Consider the following 26817-nt stretch of genomic DNA (forward strand, 5'->3'; position numbering starts at 1 on the left):
TAAGGTGTGATTCCTTCTCTCCGAATACTCCTAGCATTTGATCATGGATCAATCGCGACTTGGCAAGATCCCAAGGGTTTCGTAAGCTGAGTTGCTTGTTTACCCTTTTTCCTTGGGTTAGGGTTTATGCCCTGTTGACCCAAATTGTCACTACTTTAGGTTTCCTTATATTATGGTCAATAAATCCTGGACAACCTCGTCGCCCTAACTTGGTTTGTCAATTGCTTTCTTGGAAATTCATAATTACCCTAGCTTGATAAATCAATCCCAAGGAAGAGTGTTGTAGCAGGATGACTACTCAATTTCTAGAAAATAAGACTTGTAATTAGAACTCGTAAAACTCGATCTAAGGTGTAGCAGTACCATTTTGTGATTTAGACACAGGGGCATATGACATTGTGCTTGTAGCACGAGATAGGTGTCGATATCTAACTTGTGGGTTTATATCTCTCATCGTACGGTATTTCTTAATCAAGAATTCCTTTGATCAAGATAAGGGCTTGGGAGTCCTATTGACCCAATCCAAAACCCTAACCCTACTAGGCCGATAAACGTTTTGGCCCTAGGGTCCCTAAATTCCTTGCGGAGGTCTAGCATTTGGTCATCTGATCCTTAGGGTGAGAACCCTAGATCATTCTTGCACGGGTGATTAGATCATCCTAACATTTCGAGAATGTGGATAGGACCTTTAAGATCAGAAATATTAAATCGGCATCCTAAGTGCGATACTAGGCAGAATTTTAACATAACTTAACCCTACCTAGCACATTGAGGTGTTTGTCGTATGCTAACTAATCATACCTTTATGATTTTCATGTAGACTACTCAATTACACGTGAATTACTTAGTTGATCTAAGCAACCCACGATTAAAGATGATCTTCCCTTAAAAGATGCAAATACTTTCTTCTAAATTTGCAAGTGCTTTCCCTAAAAGATGTTAGTAACCGCAAGATGAGTAAGATGTATCATTCCATGCAATTTCAAGAACATAGACCTTTTGGCCTTTATGCAACTATAGGATCTATAGTGATCTTTCTTTTCCTTGCCTATACCATAATGATTGACATTGAGAGCTAACTCTTATAAACACTACGTTTTATGCATCGAATTCAAGCTTTAGTATTTTAATGAAGATGCATCATTTCCCAAATTCAAACTTTGATAAGAGAGCTCCATGCATGGGAGTATCATTTTTTCATGATCAGATGCCATGAATCCATCATTGATTTAATCCTCCCTTTATCACTTAACCCAACCTAGAATGTAACAATCATCGCATGCAGTTTGCAAAGTTCATAAATCTTTTCCATACATTGCAACTATTCAGACATCATTTAATGACCGTCTACGATTATCTTATACATGAGTCACAACCAGGAAATTATTACATAAGTGCATTATGTGTTATATGCCCTATCCTTTGCGTGATGCAACAAGGATGCCTTTGTGCAAGTCCATCTTTTAACTTATGCATCATACATTCAAAAATGCAACTACTCTTGACCATGGAAGTGCAAGCAAATGCGAGTACTCGTCATGCAACTAAACTTTGTAAATCGAACAAGTATATAAATTTTCCAACGCATTTAAGTTTCCTATGTGAATTAAAACATGCTTTATGTAACCTTTCCATGCGGGAATATTATTCGAAACTTGGGCATTCAATATCGAGGCATTGTCTACTCTCGTACTTTGGGTGGAAGCTCCCGTGTGTGCTCCTCTCGCCTTTTGCTTAGGAGCCATTGACGCAATAGATTTCGACTTAGTGAACTCCCCCTTGGCACCCCTTACAAGTTTCGGAGTTGCTATTGCCCGAGACCTCCTTCCCTTTGTAGGAAATAGGCCTTGTAAGACACGGTCTAGAAAACCCGAGAGATGCGAGTGAACTTGGCCTAGAGAAGCTTCTCAAGCTTCTAGAAGAAACAGGGAGATGACGTGTGTTGGTGAGGATGATGAAGATGACGACGAGGGTGGTGATGATGATGATGATTATGACGATGATGATGATGATGATGATGACGATGACGATGGGGGCGGCAGCAGCCAGGCGGCATGGGTAGTGTGGTGGCGGCAGCAGGACGACGGCGGACAGCTCCATGATGCCCCTCCCAAGCTTGGGAGAGGGGGTTTATATGGGGTGAAGGGGAGGGTGGCCACACAAGTGGCAGGTTGCATGCCCTCCTCCCCATGCCCCTCCACACTCCAACACATACTCCCTCTCTCTCTCCCCGCCATGCAATGGGTGAAGGAGAGGGAGTTATTTAAAAAAATTACAAATAATTCATTATCCTTTTTCCCATGAAGGGGTGTTCCCGCGGTGGACTACGATTTTGAGCCATGGTTTCCTATGCACAACACGGGGGGTGGGTGTTTGTTAGTACACGAGGATGGAGCACTTAGCCCAAAGTTTTTCTGTTGTAGAAGATTACTTTGAATCACTTTTGTGCGAGATCTGGGGTCTTTAATATTTCATTGAAGAAATATTACACTCTCTCCCTCTTAGAGGAATCGAGTTGTCCTCATCTCGAGAAAATCTGGGCGTATTGTTGGTTGAGAGTACTTTTATCCATCCAAGTGGCATCCTCTTCGAGGTAATCTTTCCACTGGATGAGGTATTCTCTCAAGGTCCTGGATCTCAAATGCCTCTCCCTAACATCTAGGATTCTGTCAGGTCATGGCTCGAGGACTCCTTGGCTTGGCATTACAATTTGTTGATCATCAAGCACGTGACTAGGGTTAGGCACATACTTTTTCAATAGGCTGATATGGAATACATTATGAACTTTTAGGTTTTCAGGGAGTTGAAGTCTGTAAGCATTAGGCCCTAGGCACTTGAGAATCTTGTAGGGTCCACAATACCTTGGACTTAGCTTTTTGCATTCACCCAAGGATAGGGAACTCTTCTTTGGACGTATGCGAATGAAGACCATATCACCTTCAATGAAGGATCTGTCTTGTCGTTTCAAGTCTGCGTAAGCCTTCTATCTGTCCTTGGCGGCTTGGATGTCCTGGCTTATTGATTTGATTTGGTCATCCATGTCTTCCATCATCTATTTTGAAGCTTCAACCCTCAAGGTTGGATCCAAAAATCTTAAAGGAGTATGACAATCGTGCCCATACAATGCTTGAAAAGGGGTCGTCTGAATGCTTTGTTGGTAAGAAGCATTGTAGGCAAACTCAACCAGTGGCAAATATTGAATCCACTTTTTGGGTTCGCGATAGCAGTGTGCCCTAAGCATATCTTCTATGACTTGCTTGACTCGTTCTGTTTGACCATCGGTTTGGGGATAATAAGCTGTACTGAAATAGAGTTGAGTCCCAATGGCCTCAAAGATAGCCCTCCAGAAGTGTGAGGTGAAAAGAGAGTCACAATCACTAATGATTCTTCTGGGTAACCCATGCACTTTGAATATTTCCTTGATGAGTAACATTACGATGTTAGAGGCTTTTTAGTTTGTCTTAACAGGGATAAGATGTGCAACCTTGGTGAGCATATATACCATGACTATAATGGAGTTGTATCCTCTCTAAACTTGGGGCAGGCCAACAACAAAGTCCATACTAATGAATTCCCATTTCATTTGGGGAATGTCAAGTGGTTGCAATTTCCCTAGCATTTTGACATATTCGGCCTTAATGTGTTGACAAGACAAACATTCCGTGACATATTTGAGAACATCACCTTTGAGCCTATCCCAATAATAGCTCTTCCTGGCCGCATTAAGGGTCTTGGCATAGCCAGGATGTCCTGAGAAAGGGGAGTCATGGGCTTCCCAAAGTATCTTCTGCTTGAGTGACTAGCTTGCTGGGATACATAATCTTGTCCTATAGTAGACAAGTCCACTATTGATAGAGAATTCTTGATACTTTATTTGTAGCTTCGGGTCTTGATCTTTGATGGGGATCTCCCTTAGCAATTTCTAATAGGTTGGGTCATGACATGCCTCCTCTCTAGCTAGCTCAAGAATTGGGTTGGTTGGCATGGAGACCTTTGTGGCTAGAGATCTTGTTGTTGATGGATCTTACAAAATCAGAGAATTTAGAAATGCCTTGCGACTGAGTGCATCGGCAACTACATTCTCCTTTCCAGGCCGGTATTTGATTTTAAAGTCATATTCTTCCAGTACATCAATTCATCGACTTTGCCTCATATTGAGCTCATTCTGGGTGAAAATCCATTTAAGGCTTTTGTGGTTCATCACTAGGGAAATTTTGTTACCCAGCAAGTAGTGTCTCCAAAGTTTGAGAGCATGGATGACGGCCAACAGCTCCAGATCGTGGGAGCATTAATTCCTTTCATGGCTCTTCAATTTCCTTGAAGAGTATGCTACGGGATGACCTTCTTGCATGAGCACACATCCTAAGGCAAGTGCGCTAGCATCAGTTATCACTTCAAACTTCTTACTAAGATTAGGAAGTTTTAGGATAGGTGCTAATACCAAGCTTTGCTTTAGTTTGTCAAAGCTGGTCTATTCAGCAGATGACCATACAATTGATACTTGCTTCTTTAGTAGATCAGTCAGGGGTGCTATAATCAAAGCATAGTTTTTTATAAAGACCCTATACCATCCTGTCAATCCAAGAAAACTACATATTTCTTTGACAGACGTTGGTGTTGGCCACTCCAGAACGTCTTTGACCTTGGCCGCATCCACTGAAATTCCTTCCGCTGATACAATGAATCCTAGATATTCAAACTATCGCTTGAAAAATGTGCACTTCTTCTTCTTGGCATAAAGCTTGTGTGCCCTTATTGTTTCAAGGACAATACAAAGCTAGGGTTCATGATCTTTTTCCTACTTGGAGTAGACTAGGGTATCGTCAAAGAAGACGAGTACGAAGTCATCAAGATACGGCCTAAAGATATTCTGCATTAACCTATTAAAGGTAGCAGGAGCATTTGTCAGCCCAAATGACATGACTAGGAATTCAAAGTGTCCATACCTTGTGCTGAATGCAGTCTTCGGGATATCTTCTTCCTTGATCCTTATCTGATAATATCCAAACCTGAGATCTATCTTAGAGAAGATCTTCGCACCTTGAAGACGGTCAAGAAGTTCATCTATTCTTAGAATGGGTTTTTAATGGTTGATTGATTCAACCCTTTGTAGTCAATGCATAGCCGAAGTGTTCCATCTTTCTTCTTCTGGAACAGCACTGGAGCTCCCCATTGCAAGCCACTAGGATGGATGTAGCCTTGGTCTAATAGTTGCTTGAGTTGCTCCTTCAGCTCAATCGCTTTCGGGATGGACATCCTATATGGTCTCTTTGCAATTGGTGTAGCTCCTGGTGCTAGCTTGATTTCGTGATCGACTTCCCTTTGAGGATAAAGTTTTGTTAGCTCTTCAGGAAATACGTCTGCGTATTCCTTTAACCAAGAAGGTTCTTCCCTAGATTCCTGATTCTGATCTAGCTTATTTAGTTTAATCAAATAGACAGGTAGGCCCTTCCTAACTCCTTTTATTATCTGTGTTGCTTTTGCCAGCTGAATCTTCGACTTACCAGCCGCTCCTTGAGTTGTAACTAGTTTCCCTTCAGAATTTCGAAAGGAGACTTGGCCCTTTCCACAGTGAATGTGGGCATCATTGGGTATTAGCCAATCCATTCCAAGCAAACATTCGTGGACACCTAGGTTCATTACCCTGAATCTGACCGAAGTCGACTAGTAGGAATTTCACCTTAGCAGTTTGCCTGGTACAAGAGGCCTCACGACCATTTGCTAATTCCACAAGTAAGGTAGGTGCATCTTTTGTGGCTATCCCTAATCTCTTTTGCACAGACGGGTGAGATGAAGGAACGTGTACTACCGCAATCAATCAAGGTTTTGAAGCTTTTACCTTGACACCAAAAATTGGCAATTCGGGCCTTTCTTGTGAAGAGCAGCATGAATCGTTGCCCTCTCAAAGTCAACTTCCATGGATGGTTCTTCTTCATCACCCAGCTCCTTGTTGGCAACACTGGAGGTTCTTCCTCTATCCACGACGGTGGCTCCTTGGCCATGGACGGCTCCTTGGGATAGCCCTCGACGTTGTCCTTTGCTAAGCTTGGGACACTACCTTTTAAAGTGACCAGGTTCGTTGCAATGGAAGCAATGGAGATTGCGACCATTACCTTGTGTAGGAACAAAGTTGTTGACATTGTTGGCCCTAGCTTTCTTCCTTTGTCCCTGGTTTTGGCCCTGTGCTCTCTTAGCTTGTGACCTATACGTTCCCTTGTTCAGATCCTTGTAAGACCAAGTCCTGTTATTCCTTGGCTTGGTCTGCACTTCCTATATTATCGGTGCAGCTCGAATGAGTGTGTCCTGTAGATCCGTTGGACGCATTGATTCCAAATGGGTGTTTATGGGTGGATTTAACTCGGCACAAAATTTTGACACCTGTTGCGTCATATCCATTTGTGGCGCGTACTTTAAGAGAGAGACGAACTTTGAATAATATGCATCCAGGGATAGTCCAAGCTGCTTTAATTCATAGAATTCGTTCATCTTCTGTGTGCGGTAGATAGGTGGCAAATATCTCCCTCGCACAACTTTTTTAAGCTTCTCCCAAGTAACTGACCCTTCCGAGATCCCTTGGTCTCTACACCATTGTTTCCACCAAAGTCTTGCTTCACCGGTAAGCTTCAGTTTGGTGAGCATAGCTTGGTTAGCGGGTGCAGTTCCTGCTGCCTCAAAATAATCTTCCATGGATTCGATCCAGACCTCAGCGTCAGTTTGGATGGTCCTTCCCTTACCATCGAATTCAAGTGGCTTGATTTGGAACTTCTTCTCTTGAATTACAGCCGTACTTAGTGCAGGGGTCGGACTAGGAATCTGTACTTGGGGTTGCGCTTGGGCAATAAGATTCTTTACGTTAAAAACTTACTAAATGTTTCTCGCATTACATTAATATGCCCACTTTAGCTTTTAGCCAAGTGACCTAATCACTTAACTCCTTTACCAACACTTACAGCCATGACAGACAGTGATTAAAAAAAATATTATTCATTCATATGAGCATAGCCCTTTTTAGTACATTTAATTTGGGAAGATAGAACAAGCTGATACATCAGTCTGGGGAAAATAGGATTGTGTTACATTCGGCTACGGGGACTGAGTAATAATATGGAGTGGGGTCATGGATTTTCAGGAATCGATAGGTCATAGGAAGCTTGGGATATCCCTTCCTTTGATACCCGTTCTTCTCATAACGTCCCAGCACCTTGATTCCGTCGGTAGGGATTACCCGAGTCACTTCTTCATACACATACTTGTTCTGCTTGACTTTCCGACTGTCAACATGCAGGGTTGCATTTGCGTGAGCCTCAACAAAGATGAACAGCTTCAAGATCTTTAAATCCTCCATCCACTTGATTCTCTTCAAGTTGGTCTGAAGGTACGCAAGTCGGTGGGCCGCTATGTAATATATTCTTGATTCACCCGTCCATCTCCGTTCCATGTACAGGGGTGAAGGATTGTAGATACGGTCTAGAATATTCATCATGCCTAGTCTCCATCGATAATCCGAAGCACGCATTGCAGTCATAAACATAACCTGGAACACCAAGAATTTGTTCCATACTTCACGACTGTGTAGCCCAACATCCATAAGTAAGTAAGGAAATGTTCTTAGCGGCAACATTGCTCTATTTCCGCTCGTTAAGTTCCCTTGTAAATATTAGATCCCCTTGGTTGGCTCTGATACCAACTGTAACGTGTCCCCCTGTCCCTAGTAGGACACGTCTTAGCAGCCCATCTAGAAGAGAGTCTAGAAAGCGTCACCCCGCACTCACAAGGAATGTCACGGGATTTGCGATCAAGGTCTTCCCGAGTCTGCCACCCGAAGCGGAAGCATCTGCCCCTTCCCCTTTAGGACCGACCTGAATCAGGGTTTTCCTAATGGTCAAGTTCCTAGGAGGTAGCTAGCATCCAGCCCCAGACGAACCACTTTGCACAGAAACATCATGCTTGAAGCGGATTTATACTACACTTGGTTCAAGGAGAATGGAAAATGAGAGGGATGCGAAGCTCGACCTCTCTGCTCGTAAGGCATAGTCCCATTCTGTTCCCCTAAAACAGCATAAATCGGGACTCTGGCTCTATAGATTCTAGGTCATTGATACCTCGCTGTCAATCTCCTTTGAGAAAAGTTACCGACCAACCGGGACCACCCTTCCGTAGGACGGACCCAGTCTATCGCACTTTCCTCGGGTTGTGTAGTTATCTAATTACCTACCACATTTAGTTTGACAAGAAAAAATAGCTTCCTTAATTAACCAAATTAATCACTGGTTCCTTCACGTAACTTAAGCATTGACACAGAAAAACAATGTCAAGCAAGTTCCTTTTTCAACATTTGATCTTTATTTATCATAGTCTTTGGAATACATCAAATAACATGTCCAAAGGCTATCCCAGCAATTCTCAGGGATCTCTGTTCCAAGTTCCGCCCATTGACTAGTATGTGGGCCTCGAGATTCCATCTCGAGTCACGTCGGCCTCTTGTGCAGGATCCGGAGGCAAGGAATTTACGGCTAGAGCCTCCACTGGCACCCAAGCGTTCTCCTGCTCCAAGTAGCACCCACGAAGAGATCTCTCGCGACGGGTTCGGTCCACGTACCCAGCGCGGCTAACAACCCCCAGGCAGACAGTCGGAGGTAACTAATACTGCCTCTCCCTCCAGGTTTTTAACCTGAAGCATTAGTTGTTTTTCTTGAATTAGTTCCTTGAGCAAAGAAATACAAACAATGCACCTAAGTGTACAATCACGAGCATTCCAGTGGTCGTTTGTATGGCCAACTGCTAAGGTGTGATTCCTTCTCTCCGAATACTCCCAGCATTCGATCCTGGATCAATCACGACTTGGCAAGATCCCAAGGGTTTCGTAAGCTGAGTTGCTTATTTACCCTTTTTCCTTGGGTTAGGGTTTATGCCCTGTTGACCCAAATTGTCACTACTTTAGGTTTCCTTATATTATGGGTTTATATCTCTCATCGTACAATATTTCTTGATCAAGAATACCTTTGATCAAGATAAGGGCTTGGGAGTCCTATTGACCCAATCCAAAACCCTAACCCTACTAGGCCGATAAACGTTTTGGCCCTAGGGTCCCTAAATTCCTTGCAGAGGTCTAGCATTTGGTCATTTGATCCTTAGGGTGAGAACCCTAGATCATTCTTGCATGGGTGATTAGATCATCCTAACATTTCGAGAATGTGGAAGGACCTTTAAGATCGAAAATATTAAATCGGCACCCTGAGTGCGATACTAGGCAGAATTTTAACATAACTTAACCCTACCTAGCACATTGAGGTGTTTGTCATATGCTAACTAATCATACCTTTATGATTTTCATGTAGGCTACTCAATTATACTCGAATTACTTAGTTGATCTAACCAACCCATGATTAAAGATGATCTTCCCTTAAAAGATGCAAATACTTTCTTCTAAATTTGCAAGTGTTTTCCCTAAAAGATGTAAGTAATTGCAAGATGAGTGAGATGTATCATTCCATGCAATTTCAAGAACATAGACCTTTTTGCCTTTATGCAACTATAGGATCTATAGTGATCTTTCTTTTCCTTGCCTATACCATAATGATTGACATTGAGAGCTAACTCTTATAAACACTACGTTTTATGCATTGAATTCAAACTTTAGTATTTTAATGAAGATGCATCCTTCCCCAAATTCAAACTTTGATAAGAGAACTCCATGCATGGGAGTATCATTTTTTCATGATCAGATGCCATAAATCCATCATTGATTTAATCCTCCCTTTATCACTTAACCCAACCTAGAATGTAACTATCATCGCATGCAGTTTGCAAAGTTCATAAATCTTTTCCATACATTGCAACTATTCAGACATCATTTAATGACCGTCTACGATTATCTTATACACGAGTCACAACTAGAAAATTATTATATAAGTGCATTATGTGTTATATGCCCTGCCCTTTGCATGATGCAACAAGGATGCCTTTGCGCAAATCCATTTTTTAACTTATAGATCATTTGTTCAAAAATGCAACTACTCTTGACCATGGAAGTGCAAGCAAATGCGAGTACTCGTCATGCAACTAAACTTTGTAAATTGAACGAGTATATAAATTTTCCAATGCATTTAAGTTTCCTATGTGAATTAAAATATGCTTTATGCTACCTTTCCATGCGGGAATATTATTCGGAACCTGGGCATTCAATATCGGGGCGTTGTCTACTCTCGTACTTTGGGTGGAGGCTCCCGTGTGTGCTCCTCTCGCCTTTTGCTTAGGAGCCATTGACGCAGTAGATTTCGACTTAGTGAACTCCCCCTTGGCACCTCTTACGAGTTTCGGAGTTGCTATTGCCCAAGACCTCCTTCCCTTCGCAGGAAACAGGCCTTGTAAGACACGGTCTAGAAAACCCGAGAGACGCGGGTGAACTTAGCCTAGAGAAGCTTCAATAGAAGCTTCTCAAGCTTCTGGATGAAACAGGGAGATGACGTGTGTGTTGGTGAGGATGATGAAGATGACGACGATGGTGATGATGATGATGACGATGATGATGATGATGATGATGATGATGATGATGATGATGATGACGATGACGATGGGGGCGGCAGCAGCCAGGCGGCGTGGGCAGTGTGGCGGCGGCAGCAGGACGACGGCGGGCAGCTCCACGATGCCCCTCCCAAGCTTGGGAGGGGGGGTTTATATGGGGTGAAAGGGGGGGGGGGGTGGCCACACAAGTGGCATGTTGCATGCCCTCCTCCCCATGCCCCTCCACACTCCAACACATACTCCCTCTCTCTCTCCCCGCCATGCAACAGGTGAAGGAGAGGGAGTTATTAAAAAAAATTGCAAATAATTCATTATCATTTTTCTCGTGAAGGGGTGTTCCTGCAGTGGACTATGGTTTTGAGCCATGGTTTCCTATGCACAATGCGGGGGGTGGATGTTTGTTAGTACACGAGGATGGAGCACTTAGCCCAAAGTTTTTCTGTTGCGGAAGATTACTTTGAATTGCTTTTGCGCGAGATCTGGGGTCTTTAATATTTCGTTGTAGAATTATTACAAGACTTGCTCAAGCATTGATCATTTGCTTGGCATCCTTCCCAATAGTTGTGGCTTTGATCTTGAGAATTTCTTTAAGGGTTTGAGGTCAGTCATTAACCCACAATTCAGGAAAGGCTTGTTATTCACTATTCGGATAGCAAGTATTTGCTTATTTTATACTCTAGTTGATACTTATGGGGCCCATTTGTCATGTTCGGATGATGTAATGATGCTCGAAAAGGCATACACATGAAGGATGTCACTCCTGTGTCCACTCATGAATGAGTTCCACTTCATTTTAAACTAGCTTATCTCATAGGGCATTCACTTTGCAAATAATATGAAGTTTTTGTTCTTGCTTGTCATACTACTTGAGAGTTGGGATACCTTTCGTACTATAATGAGTGCTAATCCTTTTAAAGATAGCTTTAAATGCTATGATGTAGAGAGTGTTTTACTTACAGAAGAAGTAAACATGAAGAACATTGATGCAATGCGTACATCTCATGCACTTACAATTAGAGGCAAACATGATGATAGAGAGAATAATATTAGTGGTAGAGACTTGCAACCCAATAGGGATAAGTCTAAGCCTCATGAATAATCAAGTGGTAAGTCATGTAGTCATAAGTCCTCTCTTACTTATCATTATTGCAGGCAAGAAATTCACGTAAGGCCACAATGTCATAAGATGCATAATGATAGGCATGAGAAAGGCAATGGGAAAGTGCAGGATAATGCCAAGTCTTTTGATGATCACAACATTGTTTCCAAGTCTAATGTTAAGTTAGAAGAGATAAATTCCTTGGAGTACAACTCAGATTATTATATACTTGCTACTTCTTCACATGATGTCACTCAGTTGCTTGATGTTTAGCTTGCTTTTCCTTAGCATTGGCCTTTTGATTTAGGGACTTCCTTCCATGTTACCTCACATCATCATTGGTTTTACACCTACCACACTATTACAAGTTCAGTCAAATAGGGTGATGATCATGTATTTGACATTGTTGGCATAGGTGATGTGAGATTATAGCTTGGTATTGGTGCTCCATTATCTCAATTGGATAGCTAGATGATGATAGGTATCATGTATCTTTTGGTGATTTTGCATGGAAGATTACATGTGGCAATCTCATTTTTGCTAGAGGTGCCAAGGTTGGTAGCTTGTATTCCTTGGTTGTATCTAAATTTGTTGATCATGTTTTGGAGGTGATAATTATTTGTATAAGGTTTAGGTCTATCTCATAAAGCAGAAATCAAAAGTTTTGCTTATATTTCAACACTTTCTTGCTATGGTTGGGAACTAATTTGTGCATTATTAGGCTAAAATACCTACAATTTGACAATGGGGGTGAATATGTCTCTAAGGCATTTGATTCGTTTTGTGATGAGAGGAATATTAAGTGTTAGTTGACCACCTATATACCCCATCCCAGAATGGTGTTACAGAGTGCACAAATAGGACTATTTAGGAAAGATTCTGTAGTGTGCTTAGTCAAGTAGGCTTATCATAGTACTTTGGAGTGAGGCAGTTATTACTACAATTCATCGAACTAATAGATCCCCATGTATTGCTCCTGGTGGTAGAGTTGTAAGGGAGGTATGGTCTAGTAGACTCCCTCATATTTGCACTTGTGAGTCTTTGGATGTAAGGCTTTTTGCCATATTCCCAAAGACAAACGCAACAAGTTGGATTCAAAGTCTATCAAATGCATCTTTTTTGGATATGGTGATGTGGGTGAGATGGACTATCACCTTTGGGATCCATAGGCTCGAAAGGTTATCTGTCATAGCTATGATGTTGTATTTTCTGAGAAAAAGATGCATATGAGACCAAAGCAGATAGTTAAGGTACATAGGGTGATCTTTCAAGAGGAGCCTTCTGTCATAGTATAACCAGCCCCAGTTAGATAGCCTACAGCAATTGATGATATAGTGGCTCAGGATCTACTTGTTGTGTAGGATCATGATGCTAAAAAGACAGGACAAGTAGTACATGTCCCACAACCAGCTTTGAGATGCTCTACTAGAGCCTCGCATCCTCTTGATCATTTTTAGCCCTCTATGCATGAGGATATCTATATGTAGTAGCCTAAGGGCTTTGAGGGACAAGGCATGGAACACCTAATGTGCGAGTTGAGAAAAAACCTCTATGGACTTAAGAAAGCACCTACATAATGGTAGCATAAGTTTGGCACCTTTATGTATTCACAATATTATTCCCATTGTAATATGGATCCGTGTCTTTATATGGAGAAGGCTCGTGATGGTAGCCTTATCATTTTGGTGCTATATGTTAATGACATGCTTATTGTTAGAAGTGCTCATGATGAGCTAGATGCTTTGAAGACTTAGCTCAAGAAGAGCTTTGAGATGAAGGACATGGAGTATGCCTCTCACATATTTGGTATGCACATTACGTGCAATCGCTCTTTGGGACTCCTCTACTTGTCATAGAAGGAGTACATTTATAAAGTCCTTGTGTAGTTTGATATGTAGGGTGCTAAGCCTATTGGTTGCACATTAACTTTTCATGTGAGGTAAGTCAAGTAGATTGTCCACAGTTGCTCACAAGAAAAAAGTGCATTTTTAGCTTCTTTCTTGCTCATCACCATGCCTATATGTTGGTTTTTGTTCATATCATAAGGAAAGATCCCCTCTAGTGCCTATCATAAATAGGAGGTGCTTTGTAGTTATGTTTATTACTTTTGCTTTGTCTTTGTGCACCACTCCTTGGTTATCTTGGATTGTGGTGATTCTCTCTCTTTTCTTCTTTGCCTTAAGAACATTAAGGAAATAGAGGTGCTTGATGTGTCTCCCATCATGTACCACTTGCTCTTCAATTTTACATTCATAGCTTCAATTTGAAATCCTTAACCTCCTCAAGAAATGATAGCAAAACCATATTAATATCAGCAAGATTAAAAAGCAAGGTGTTTCTAATTCTTGCACTTCCAACTTTTCAGCCTTTTGCACTTTCCAGCTTGAGCTTTAACATGTTGCTTAGTAACCTTAATAATTGCTAGTAATTGCCTTTGAGCATTTGCAGTGATTTCATATTGGGTATCTCCTTCTATCTTGCTTCCTTCCACTTACTCTTTAGCTTAATAACAAATGATATGTATGATAAATAGGGCACATTCATTGAAGTTTTCTCCAGCTATGATCTTGCAAATACACAATCCAAGAGCATGGTCTGATGATGAAATATCATTGAGAACCTTAACTTTACAATCAAATTTGATCTAACATCCATCTTGATTAAAATATATATGACGTGAGTGGGTTGCTTGCCAAATAATCCTAGTGTGTTTATTATGCCATGTAAAGGTTGGGGGGGGGAGGTTTATTTCCACAATTAAAGACCACTATGGATCCATTGTACAACACTCTCCCTATAGTCATCACCAAAGATGGAACCTCACCATCCAACCATATAGGAAGTCTAGGGAATGTGACCACACATGGCATTCATGGATTGGAACCTCTTTAGGTGCAGAGTAAACCAAGTTGCCCTTGTAGCTCGTAACAAAATTGACAATCCAATCCATCTTAACGTAGGATGCTAGCATCACAAGAAAGAACTCCCTTTCGAAAACTCTAGGAGTGCTGCTTTCGATCCAAATGTGTACCATCACCATTTAGGGAACTCGTTCTCCATTGGAGGCTAACCCAACCCATAAAATACATGTAAAGGCTGCACATTGCAAAACCTACATGCCCTTGTTTGACCTTAGGTAGGTAGAAGGCGATTTGGGATCGCATCACACGCTTCCCTTGCTTTATGGCCACCTTCTTCTTCTCATTAAACTTCTTATGATTTTGCTTCATTTGCTTCTCGAGGTCCACCATCTGGATAGAAGGGTGTTAGCATAGGTGAGCTCCATTCCATCTCCTTGCTTCCTTTGCTTCGCACCATAGCTTCCTTCTCCCCATTCGCCTTATGGAGGCTGCTTTAGATTACTATGCATGCATAAAGGGTGGGAAAGTTGGTGCCATATGCGAGGTAATGATTGTTTAATGCTCCACTTCCCATATCATACTTTGCTGCCATGTCTCTCTAGTGGAGGTTCAATTATCTCTAAGTTATTTATCCCCATCATTCGGGTCATATCAAAATCTATTGCTACCTCAAAGCTATCCAACCCTCAAAAGTCTTTAGAGAACCTCTCCATCGTATCTATTCAGTAAATGCAATTCTCGCACTTTAGAAAAAAGCTTGGATAATTTTTAAAGCTTGAACAAACAGGGGAAAGGAGGACTACCCAAGGTGGCAGGTGAGGTAGGGATTTTGGCCATACACGTGGATATCAAGCTGATGTGGAAGAGGAGGACAGAAGACATGGATAATGATCTCTTACTCTCTCCCACCCTCTCACCAAAACAAAACCCAAAAAGAATTGAAAGGAAGTGTCAGCTTGATCCTTTAGTGACCCTCTGCTCTGCCTGCGTGCTTCATTCGACCAACATCAAATTTGCTGCACAACTGCATCTCTCCTGTAATGGGTTAGGCCTCGATCGGGCCTAACGCTGCCGCAGGCCTTTTATGAATTGCCCATGGCCATGCTCTCCACCTCCCCTGTTTCCTCCCATCAGCAGTTCCCTTCCAATGCAGCAGCACTCCACCATTGCAGGTTCGCCCCCCCTCGCAGCGGTGGCAGTAGTGCCTGCGATCACGAGCGCCTCCACCGCCTCGCAAAGTCTTGGATAGAAGGCAGCCTCCCCCTGAGGCTAGGGAAAGAGAATTTGAACCTGGGCTGGGATCACAGACATGGCTGCGGTTCGACTTGCAAATGGCGCGCCAGCCTGGATTGGATGGACTGTCTTCATGGTGTCATGCTTGGTGTTGGGGTCGGGCTTCCCTGCACGGTGATGGAATGTGGAGATGTGGTCTATCGGAGCACTTTGCCGCGCTCCAATACCCTCAACATTACCCCCCCTGGTGTTTTGCTTGCCCTTACTGTGGCGTCTTACCTTTGGGCTACCCCTGGTGTGGCTCCTGGCTTCTGGGATATGTTCCTTTTGGCACCATTGGAGCAGTTGATTCGACCTACTTACAAAAAGGCACGAATATTTCACTTGATCATTTCCATGTCTTTATTCTGAATTTGCATAGGAGTTCAGTCTGAACCTCAAATTTCTTCCACTTAGAGGCCATAGATATCCACAAGATGAATTGTGCGTGCGCTCAAAGTTCGAATGCATGCACAATTGAAAGTGCACTTCGATCTCTGAAGACTAGTTTGAAAACAAAATACAGTGGATTCCGACATGCTACGCATGCCAACTGGCATTGAAGGATACAGGGATAATGCAGACTAATCAGCAGGATTGATAGTCTCCTGTTGCTAAAGAAAAGGTAGTTGTCTAAGGTTAGTGCCCTGGAATCACACACTTAGTGTTACAAATATGTATGCCTGTTTGCACCATCCAATGATTACACATGCCTGGATATAGGATTGAAGCTTGAAAATCTCGAAGGACAGAGGATAAACAATTGACTAGTGTTATACAGAATAGGTTTATTCACCTAGTCATTCAATTTTTGATGTTCCTAAGGTGTTAATGTTTGGATTCACTCAAGAAATTTGACTTTTTTTTGGTGTGGTCAACTTGGAAGCTGTACATCCAAGCTTCCACTGTGACTTGTTGCTTAATAATTGTAGCCTGCCAAATCATTGCATAGAATTGTTGCGAGGAGGGATTACTTAGATATGCATATGCCTGTGGGAACTCTGGAAGTAAGGCTTAGGACTGTTTTTGAATTTCAAAACTCGAGGGGCTAACACTGATGCTGGATTATAAGTGCTATCACATCATGCAGTTTGCCATCTAGCAGGAGATTATACTTGTATGCACCTCCATAACTCACAGTTCCTTAATCAGGTACTATCACATGAAGGCATTATTATAGACAGTGTATACCTGCACATGTTTGATGGGCTTAGTCCTATTTTGGTTGTAAATTTCTGCTTTGAAACAGTACACAATGCTTGAACCAGGCTTCCAGTATAATTTCCAGAAAGCGGAAAGTGATGTAATGATTGTTTCATTTGTGTTTTGAGCTTTCGGTTACTGGTTTGAAACGTTTAAATTGCTTAATGCTCAGGGATCCTTTGCATGCTTGTTTGATTACTAATGCAGTAGGGAATCAGACTGTGGTACTTCAGAGTATATTATCCATGTTTACGTGAACTTTCATTTTTCAGGAAGACTTTATCTTAGGAAGAAAGCTTGGGGAAGGAGCATTTGGCACTGTTTACAAGGCCACTTTCTCCAAAAAACAGGCCGGGAAGGTGGGTTTCCTTCTTCCAAGAATTGATTGGAGTTTTAGACTAGAAGTAAACCTGCAGAAAGCAACAACTAACATTTGCGTGGGGTGTGACAATGTTTGTTGAGTTTGGCATTTGTTTGACCACCTTTTTCTAAAAACCAGTGCAGACTAGTGATTTGGTAGTAAAGAAAGCAAATGAGTATGGAGCTGTTGAAGTATGGATGAATGAAAGGGTGCGCAGAGCCTGTCCCAAGGCTTGTGCAGATTACATATACGGATTTGTCGAGGTAGAATCTGATGCAAACGTTTCGTATTTGTGGTACTTTTCAAGTCTGTTTTCTTATTCCACTCTCCTCGAACATAGCAGAAAACCAGTAGGAGTAAAGAGGAAGAACATTGGCTCATTTGGAGATATGAAGGTGATGCAACATTGTTCGACCTTATGCTCAACAAAGATTTCCCTTACAATGTGAGACTTTCATACAGCTGTGTCTTCCTCTTGTCTAGTTTGCATATTATCACCTAAAGCACATTCATGTTTCTTGGATAACTTGGCATGGAGTTGCTGCAAACTCCAGCTATCATTTGTCCTGTTATCATGCATCATTGCTTTTATATTAGTCAATGCATATTTCTGATGATTTGAGGAATGCTATGAAATTCTACTACTCTAAAAGCAAGTAACCCTATAACCAACCATTTGGACTGCATTAATTTTAGTCTTTGCATGTTTGCATGTCCAATATGTTTGTACCATATTTCAATGTTTGCAACCACTCCTTTGTCTTTAGCATACATAGCAACATTCATAGTAGGAATTTCAATATCTAAAGTGAACATGCAGGCAACTCTACTTCCTTTTGTGACCAACCTGCAGTTATCATTTAAGTCTTCTGTGGCAGAGATGTTTTTGTTAATTGAACTTGCTTGTTTCCCGAATTGATTACTTGGTCATGTCCATATGTGACCCACATGATCGTCCACTAGGTCTTTTCATGCATCAAGTAGAGCCAAAGATGTTAATGCTGACGTGATCCTTATGCACTTGCTATCAATATGGAGGTGACAATAAAATCTATCTTTCATTTAATGTTACTTATTATGTGCCATAAACTGATCAGACACAATATATACCTGTTAGTTGAATGCATGCCTGCTGGAACAGCTTCATTTGTGGTAAGTCTGTCCGATCACTTATATGCAGGTAGAGGAATTGATTCTTGACAAAGAAGTTGAGGGTCCAAGGAGTTTGGAAAGGGAAAGCAAGATCATCCAGACCATCTTGAAGCAGATTTTGTCATCACTGCAGGGCTTGCATTCAACTGGCATTGTGCATCGGGACATTAAACCTCAAAACATCATATTTTCTCAAGGTTTCATTTGTGATTTATCCCATCTGTTTTCTAGTTGTGATAACTAGAGTTGCTCAAGAGTCAGAATGATAGTAGTTTGTAGTACCATAAGAGTTGGAATGCCTGTGCAGAATCAAGAACCTTCAAAATAATTGATCTTGGGGCTGCAGCAGATTTGAGGGTGGGAATTAACTACATTCCAAAAGAGTTTCTTTTGGATCCCAGGTTGGCAGAACTCTCTTTCAGGAACTCCCAACTCATTGTGTGCTGATTTGACTTATTGGGCATCATTACATTGAGTTATCTTTAAGAAAAAAAGAGAAAATAAAAGTTCTATTAATAACACCTCAGAGAAAATCCCCCAAGGTAAAATACAAAGTACAAAGATCCTTGTAAAGAGTAGCTGAGTACATCACAAGTAGAATGGTTGTGTGAACAACCAACCTGGTGAGCTATAATGCCAGACCATATGAGGGGTTAGGTGAAAGAAGGTGTTGGAATCCCAAGTCCACAAGGAGGCATTTCTCCTCCTCATTCTGTTGTGGCCACCCAACAGCCTCTCCTAATCTGTATGGATAATCCCTGTCTAGATCCTCCAGAGAGTCTCTGCAGTTACAGTGGGTTATCTTATTTGATATTAGTAGGAAAGGTCTTTGATCCCTATGTTAGATTATACAGTACTAGTATTTGATATTTATGCTGTTTAGAGCTCTGTGTTACATTATCAAATCAAGCAGTATGTGGATTGATGAGAGCAGACAGCATTTATTATGTAGATGTTTTGGGATTTCCCTGTAATTCCACTTTCTATTTGGCTGAATAGTTTCGATGGTTCATCTTGTGCTCTTATTAAAGTTGGCATTCCTGTTTGTTAGTCCTAGTCATGGCATATGGGCTCTACTGGAATATTGCTGAGACTAAGATTATCAAATGCTCTTTTAGGTTCTTTTCTTTGGATCGTTACTGAAATGGTTGGCACTAAATTTGACTATGGTCCCTACCTTTGTTTGAACTGTATTTTGCATTTCATGTAGTGACTTGTATCTTGATATGTACAGGCAACCTTTCGATAACCTTGATACTTGATATGCTCAGGTATGCAGCTCCTGAGCAGTACATAATGAGCACACAAACTCCATCAGCACCACCTGCTCCTGTTGCAGCAGCACTTTCACCTGTGCTATGGCAGGTATGCATAGTGTGCTCAACTTTTACCTGTTTCATGGTTTCAAAATTTTTGCATTGTTAACAAGATGGTGTAATGGAAAGGAAATGAGACAGTTGATGTTGTTGCTTGTGGTAGATGAATTCTCCAGACAGATTTGACATCTACGGTGCAGGCCTTATTTTTCTGCAGATGGTAATGTAATGCTGAGGAAAAGTGAGACATATTTCATTATTGTGAAACATTTTTAATCAAACCTTAGTCTTCGGCTTGCAGGCTTTTCCTAATCTTCGTACAGATAGTGCACTCATTCAGTTCAATCGCCAATTAAAACGTTGTGGTTATGACATGGTTGCATGGAGAAATCTTGTTGAACCACGAGCAAATGCAGATGTTCGCCATGGTTTGGACCTCCTTGATTTGGATGGGGGTGTTGGATGGGAGCTGCTCCTAGCAATGGTTCGGTATAAAGGACGGCAGCGAATCAGTTCAAGAGATGCACTGTCACACCCATACTTTGATCGAGAGGGTCTTATGGGTCTGACCTTTATGCAAAAGATGAAATTAAACCTGATTCGAGTTGCGCAGCGAGATCCAAATGAAGCTGTCCAGTGGATATATAATCTTCTTGCTAAGTCTGGAACAACCACTGTTGGTGGCTTTACAGAAGCTCAGCTCCAGGAACTCAGGGTGACATTTCATAGACCTAATTGTCACCATGTTTTGAAGTCTGTAGTTTAATTTTTACTGATTCAGAAGCTTGTGTTTCTTCAGTGTTGAGTAGTTCTAACTTCTGGGTTTTCATACTTCTTTCCAAGTTTATGCAAATCGAACTTTATTGTCAAAGTTCTTTGTCACTAAGATTTTTCATTTAGTGGCTGTCCAAACAAGACATAGATGAAAGGACAGCACATATGCAGTACACAATGGTTGGGTTCCAGATTATGTCATATGTACCATAGAGGAGACTCATAAGTGATGCAAGAATGTAAGATTGTGGTTCTGGCTAAAGCTTGATTAGTGATCCCAATCTCCACAACGGACTTGGTTATAGCTAGGTTCACAACTCTTCACTGTAATGTGAATAGTAACTCAAACAAAATGAGCCAATGTAGATGTGAGACCAAAAGTTACGTGACATGCTGGAAAATGAAAAGAGAAAGTACACATAAAGTGTGGCAGGAAAAGGTAGAACAAGGGGTTACCAGAAAAGGATGTTTAATACTATCCTTCAGCTGATATCAGATAAACCCCTTCATAGGTCTGCCTATCTCTAGCAATGATCTCTCGGATCATCGTATGCGGCTTGGATTCAGATATCACCCGTATGCCTCTCATTTGGAAACCAAGCAGCATGGTCCACTCTATTGTGACTCCTTTCATAGCGGTCATGGAAACCATTGGGACCTAGGAGTGAAAAGTATGCTATGATGTCCCTCTAAAGTAGTCTATCAGGTCACAAGCATCTTTGCTAGGGTAATCGTGAAACATGTTTCACTGGCCCTGAAAGGTGAAATGCTTGAAACATTTCCCTAAAAGATGAAATGCCTTGAGCGAGATGGTTGAGTGAAACATGATTATGAATCCAATTTTTTGTTTTTTCTTGCTTTTTTAAGGCTTTTTTAACACATATTGTCTATATGATACCATGCTAATTCATCTTATCTAGACTTGGAACCTTTGAGATAACTAAATGTTAAAAGCCCAACCTTACCCTAGTAGAAAATCATAAGATATAAAAATCCTCTTAAATGTGGACTTTAAGAACCTTATTTGCTAATGCTTGATGCCTATCACCTAGTCTCTACTTTATAAAAATCCTCTTAAATGTGAACTTTAAGAACCTTATTTGCTAATGCATGTGCACACATGGCACCCAACAAAAGACATCATTGTTGATGCAAAGGATTTGCATGTTATAATATATTTGAGTTATTTATACGTCATATCTTTATTAAAAAATGTCTTCCTATGTATTATTTAACTCTCTCACCCAGTGTTTCACTTGGGACTTGCCTAGAGGTGAAACATTTTAGGGTGAAATGCAACATTTCAAGGGTGTGACATTTCATGGTTACCCTGATTGTTGCATTGTTTCTTTGGTGGCTAACTCCCTTCTCCTTACTAATGACTCTATGTTTTCAAATCTTACGTAGGAAAAGGTGCCCAAGCTTCTTTGGTACATGTAGGCCCATCAGCCTAGAAAGAGGCCAAAACCCTTGTGGAGGGAACTCCACAATGATCATACACATATATAGTGATCCTCCATCTTGGGCTCCATGTACCATAGTGGGTGCGTGTGTGCACATGCGCGCGCACACACGCGCACACACACACACAGAGTCCAAAGCATACTGGTGGGGTTCCTCTTTAAGATGTCAAGAAACACATAGTGGCTTTTTGATGAATTGCCTTGCATATGACACACGCTTGGAGCAGCACACTTGGGCAGATGTTGGGAAAAAGCTTTGATTTAGGAGATGGGATTTCTCACGGCAATACATGGATTTATGCCTCTTGGTGGCACGTCCTGAGTTCTAAAAAAAATAAAAACTACATCCTAGTCAGTTTCCTTATATCACACTTAATTTCTTCTTGGCAAGACCTCTTTGTTTTATTCATTGGTGCATATCAGAGTCTAGACAAAATGCCAATTCTTTATGAATTGAATTGCTGGCTATCTTTAGATTGCTCCATTGGCCAGATAAATCCTTGTCCATGAAGACACTCAATAAACAAGGTTAGATCTAAAGGTTGTGGGAGATATAGCTATTGATTTTTGCCAGTCAATACTTTTTCTTTTTTTTGTCTGTCATAATTCTTCTATTTACCCAGAAATGATAGGTTGGTGTGGTTTAGGTTGGAAGAGAGAATTGGGCAACATATTCCATTTCCTAATTTCGAGAACTCTCTGCCTTGGCAAGATTGGGGTTTCAACCATCCTAATGTTTTTGGAAGCTTTTGGAAAATGCCATTTTTCATGAGATGGTAAGAGAATAAAATATGTATCATGGAGAAGAGAAGCTAATAAGGTATGGTTGTGTAGAGATGGCAGTACAAAATGGCAGAATATACATTGCTATAGTTATGGAAGTCAAACCTCCCATATGAGGGCAAGGTTTTTGTTTGGAGAGTTGTTATAGAGGGCCTCCCTATTGGAAACATGGTGCAACAATGAAAGATCACTAATGGTCATTCTGTCTTTTATACTACATGTGCGGAGACCACATCTCATCTTTTTGTCTCCTGCTTGATTGTTAGAAAGATTTGTGATGTTATTCAAGGGTTTTGAATGTCTATGACATTGCAAAGAACTACTAACTAAGCATGGATCTTGGGAAGATTGCCCTAGATTAACACATTGCAGCCATATCATTCTCACTTGTCATTCTTGCATTAGGTTGGGCTTTGGCACATTTGACATACTAATAATTCTTTTCTCTTCAACTCTGTCCCTGGACTTCATGGTCGTAATGGTGGCATTAGAGGTTTATAATTGTGGTAGGTGGTTTCTATGATACTGGCTGGGGTTATCTGTGGTGTGGCTGCTCTGGGGTTAGAGATTGTTTACACAAATCCAATGACTATTCATGCATGTGGGTGTAGGACACCCTTATTGATCATGGCCAACAAGTTTCAATTTCCTGCTACTAGAATTCTGTTTTTTTGGGTTTTCTAGTGGTGAATATGGCTTTTGCATATTGGCCAAACAGTTCTTGTACATCTGATTACTGTTTAAATTAGAAACCTTTATTTGGGGGGTAGAGAGAGAGAGAGAGAGAGAGAGAGAGAGTTGTGTGACGCCCCTTTAGGTAAGGTACATGCACTGTGTCATTAAAGGCAAGGTCATAGGTGCCCTGCTTGTTGGAGGTTTTGCCACTGCTTCTTGCACAAGTGATAGGTAGGTGTGGGATGAAGGGGCAAGATGGTGGAATTACAAGGGGTGGTTTGATGGCAATCATCATGGTGGAGATGATGGGATCATGATCCATGCCTCAGTATGTGTGCTTATGATGGTTCTGCTGCAAGTGTGTAGAGGTCTTGGTGTACATTAAGAAGACGATAATTGCATCAAGTATTTAACATTTATGAATTAAAAGTGTGCTTCAGCAGTCACGTTGCTGGCATACATGAGAAGAACCATGTTCTTGCTGCTCATCCATTTCTGGTATATGCCTTCAGACATCATTTCTTCCTTCCTTATCTAAACACTTTTGTTGCCATTAGGGTTCTGCCTGTCTTCATGAGAGTGTGCACATTATTGTCTTTTGGTTTTATCTTGTAACAACTGGGATGCTTGGGGTGTTTTGTTTCTCATTGGTGCTTCTTGCTGCATGCCATTGTACAACTTATTCATGGTCCTACCTCTGGGGAACCTAGCTCTTGAAAGTTGTATGTGCCAATGGCCTAATTTTGATAAAAGGGGGAGTCAATAGCTGCTGTGCAAATTGCCTTTATCTATGAACACTCTCAGAAACATCCTTCCATGATATTCAGACTCTTCATCCCAGGTAGATCAAGAAGGTAGAGCCATAGCAGTAGATTAGAGGTACATACTAGAAGAGGACATTGTTCAGCAAACACAGTTCCAGTCCAAGTTTGCAAGCACCTTGTACACTTAAGGCATCCAAAATAATTAGTATGGATGAACCCTGTTACTTCAGCAGTTGACTTGGAATCCAGCTCAGGGACACTTTAACTTTTATGCTCGTGATGAACAGAATAGTTGGGAGGACAAGGAGGCAGAACCTTTGTTATATGATGAACACTTTCCACATAAACAACATTTGCAGTTGACAGATCACAGTTAATAGATATTCAAGCACAAAGCCATTAAGTGGATGGATTGGAGAGTGAAGATGAAGATGGAGTTGTCGTTTCTGCATTCAGTGCCTTCAAGCTGTGACTAGACTAGTTTGTGGTGGATAGTACATGAATCGTGACAGTACATGCCTGCTTCTTTGACATTAATTGCAGTGCCTGGTTTCACTCTTGTATTACTTCTGGATGTAGCTTGAAGATTTCTATCAGCTCTTCCTATTTTTGAGTAGTTCTTTTGTTTCTCATCCTATAGAGACCGCCCCATTTGCTCTAGCATTGCCCCTACTCTCTTGTGCTTCGTGATTAATTTTGAACCCCTTATGAGCCCGTTTCTGTCAACCAACTTCTTGGGACATACTTACAGTTATTTGGTCAGCTGTCCTTCTGATCGTTGAGTAGACTTGGTCCTTTGCCTGTACTCAGATGTCATGTGTAGGGTTGTGTGCATGTATGTTTTTAAGTGAAGATGTGACAGTTAAACTTTTACTTGGTATCATGCTCAAGTATGTCTCAGTTGCTTATTGTGTAAATGATGTAGGACATTCAACCAAAGTCTAAAGCTACTTTCCAGCGGAATGCATTGGCATCAGTTCTGAGACTACAAAGAAAAGTTGTAAAGACAATTGATGAAACCATGGATGAAATCAGCACCCCTAAAAAGGAAGTCTGGTGGAGCCAGTGGATACCAAGAGACAACTAGGACAGAATTTTCTCAAGACAAGTCAGACAAGTGTAAAATATGCATCTATGCCCCACACCCTTCCGAAGACTGTTGTGCATGATACAGTAAGGGACCTGTAATGTCCTGGAATGCTGTTGTATATTAAGAATCATTTTGCATGTTCATTTGCATTTATACTTGTAAGGCCCAGAATACTGTTGTACATTACGAATCATCTTGGATACTCTATCGGCATGTATTATTTCATTTTATACATGTTATGTAAAGATAATCAGGTTTGAGTTGTTGATGAGGTACAGATGAGCTGTAAGACATTTACTGATTTGAGATCTCATAATTTACTCAGGGAGATCAAAGTGCAAGTTATGTTGTAAATGAGGCATAGTGTTAAAGTTTTTTTCTCAGAGTAACATACCTGGTTGTATTGACTGTGTGGTCTAACTACGTAAGTGCTATGTACTTGATGGCATTGCCGAACTGTGCATAAATGGTGCAAATAGAAATGAACCTATTATGATGATGCAATGATTTGTGTTGGTATTATGAGTCTTCATGGCATAATTTTAGCAGAAGTTGTCACTTACTGTTTGATCTTGTCCTGCATCAGCTGTGTATTATACAGACTTGATCAAAGGGAGTCAACAGGGTCACTGTATCAGAAGGCCATCTGTGACAAAGGCAAAACAGGGACCAGGAACAGCAACTTGTGTTTCATCTTAGCTGTCCTTCCAATCTGAATTTTTTTCTAATGTTCAATGTACCGGTTTTACAACTTTATGGATGTTATTGGAACTGAATTATGCAAGATCCCTCTTATTATTTGGCTTGGTCCTCCTCTACCCCTTAGAGATTGAATGTCCAGGGTATTATATCTTTCATTGTAAATGTTGAGCCCATTAGCATCGCTTCACATGGTTTTCTTCTTCCCGAGAGAGACCCATACATGTGACTCAAAACAGGGAGTGCCATCCTTTCCAAACATAGGTGGTAGGTTGGTTGTCAAGGGCACATGATGAGATGCTGGCCAGGGCACAATTCAGCAGGACCATTGCATTGGAGTATCACTATGGGCAAGAGGCACAAGATTGGTAGGCAACACATGATGTTTGTAGTGTAGTGAGTAGGGCTGAAGCTTGCTTCATGGGGGAAGCCTCCTGCCTCACAACACATTTGTGAAGGCTGATCCAGCCAGACTGATGTAGTTAATAGTCTCCACACTCTCTTTACCAAGAACATGATCCTTATCTAGAAATTTGCTATGCTGTATAAAAAGCAGTAGTTTCCAATGTCATCTGGTTTTGCATCAAGCATGGCCACTCATGCAGTTTGAAAATGATCTAGTTTAATATGGTTTATCAATGGCCAGTAAGACATATGCAATTAAGCAGAGCATATGACAATTTGTAGGTGAGAAGCATGATGTGTTGTTCTGTGGGACAATGCAGGGATTGGGTACCTTGTTTTTAATGATCTTATTCGTGAATGGTTTACATGCTACATG

At 41.2% G+C, this 26817-nt stretch overlaps 1 protein-coding gene across 1 annotated transcript; it reads left to right on the top strand.

Moving 5' to 3' along the window:
- Window positions 1-15400: 15400 nt before the first annotated feature.
- Window positions 15401-25612, top strand: STN7 (Serine/Threonine kinase domain protein). Its single transcript, XM_087695516.1, has 10 exons — window positions 15401-16086; window positions 17232-17318; window positions 17464-17583; window positions 17664-17765; window positions 18501-18669; window positions 18780-18873; window positions 19744-19837; window positions 19952-20008; window positions 20090-20503; window positions 25173-25612. Exons 1-10 carry the CDS (start codon window positions 15580-15582, stop codon window positions 25332-25334), a joined length of 1806 nt encoding a protein of 601 aa, XP_087551642.1. The 5' UTR covers window positions 15401-15579; the 3' UTR covers window positions 25335-25612.
- Window positions 25613-26817: the final 1205 nt, after the last annotated feature.

Source organism: Lygodium microphyllum, chromosome 16 (assembly GCF_053477565.2).
Source record: "Lygodium microphyllum isolate KBCC chromosome 16, Lygodium_microphyllum_v1.1.10, whole genome shotgun sequence".
Taxonomy (NCBI): Eukaryota; Viridiplantae; Streptophyta; class Polypodiopsida; order Schizaeales; family Lygodiaceae; genus Lygodium; species Lygodium microphyllum.

Bases quoted from the DNA above. Each gene is read 5' to 3' on its own strand.
- STN7 (XM_087695516.1), top strand. From the start codon at position 15,580: ATGGCCATGCTCTCCACCTCCCCTGTTTCCTCCCATCAGCAGTTCCCT. The intron at 17,584-17,663 runs GTAGAATCTGAT...CGAACATAGCAG, and splicing joins ACATATACGGATTTGTCGAG to AAAACCAGTAGGAGTAAAGA. The intron at 20,009-20,089 runs GTAATGTAATGC...TTCGGCTTGCAG, and splicing joins GCCTTATTTTTCTGCAGATG to GCTTTTCCTAATCTTCGTAC.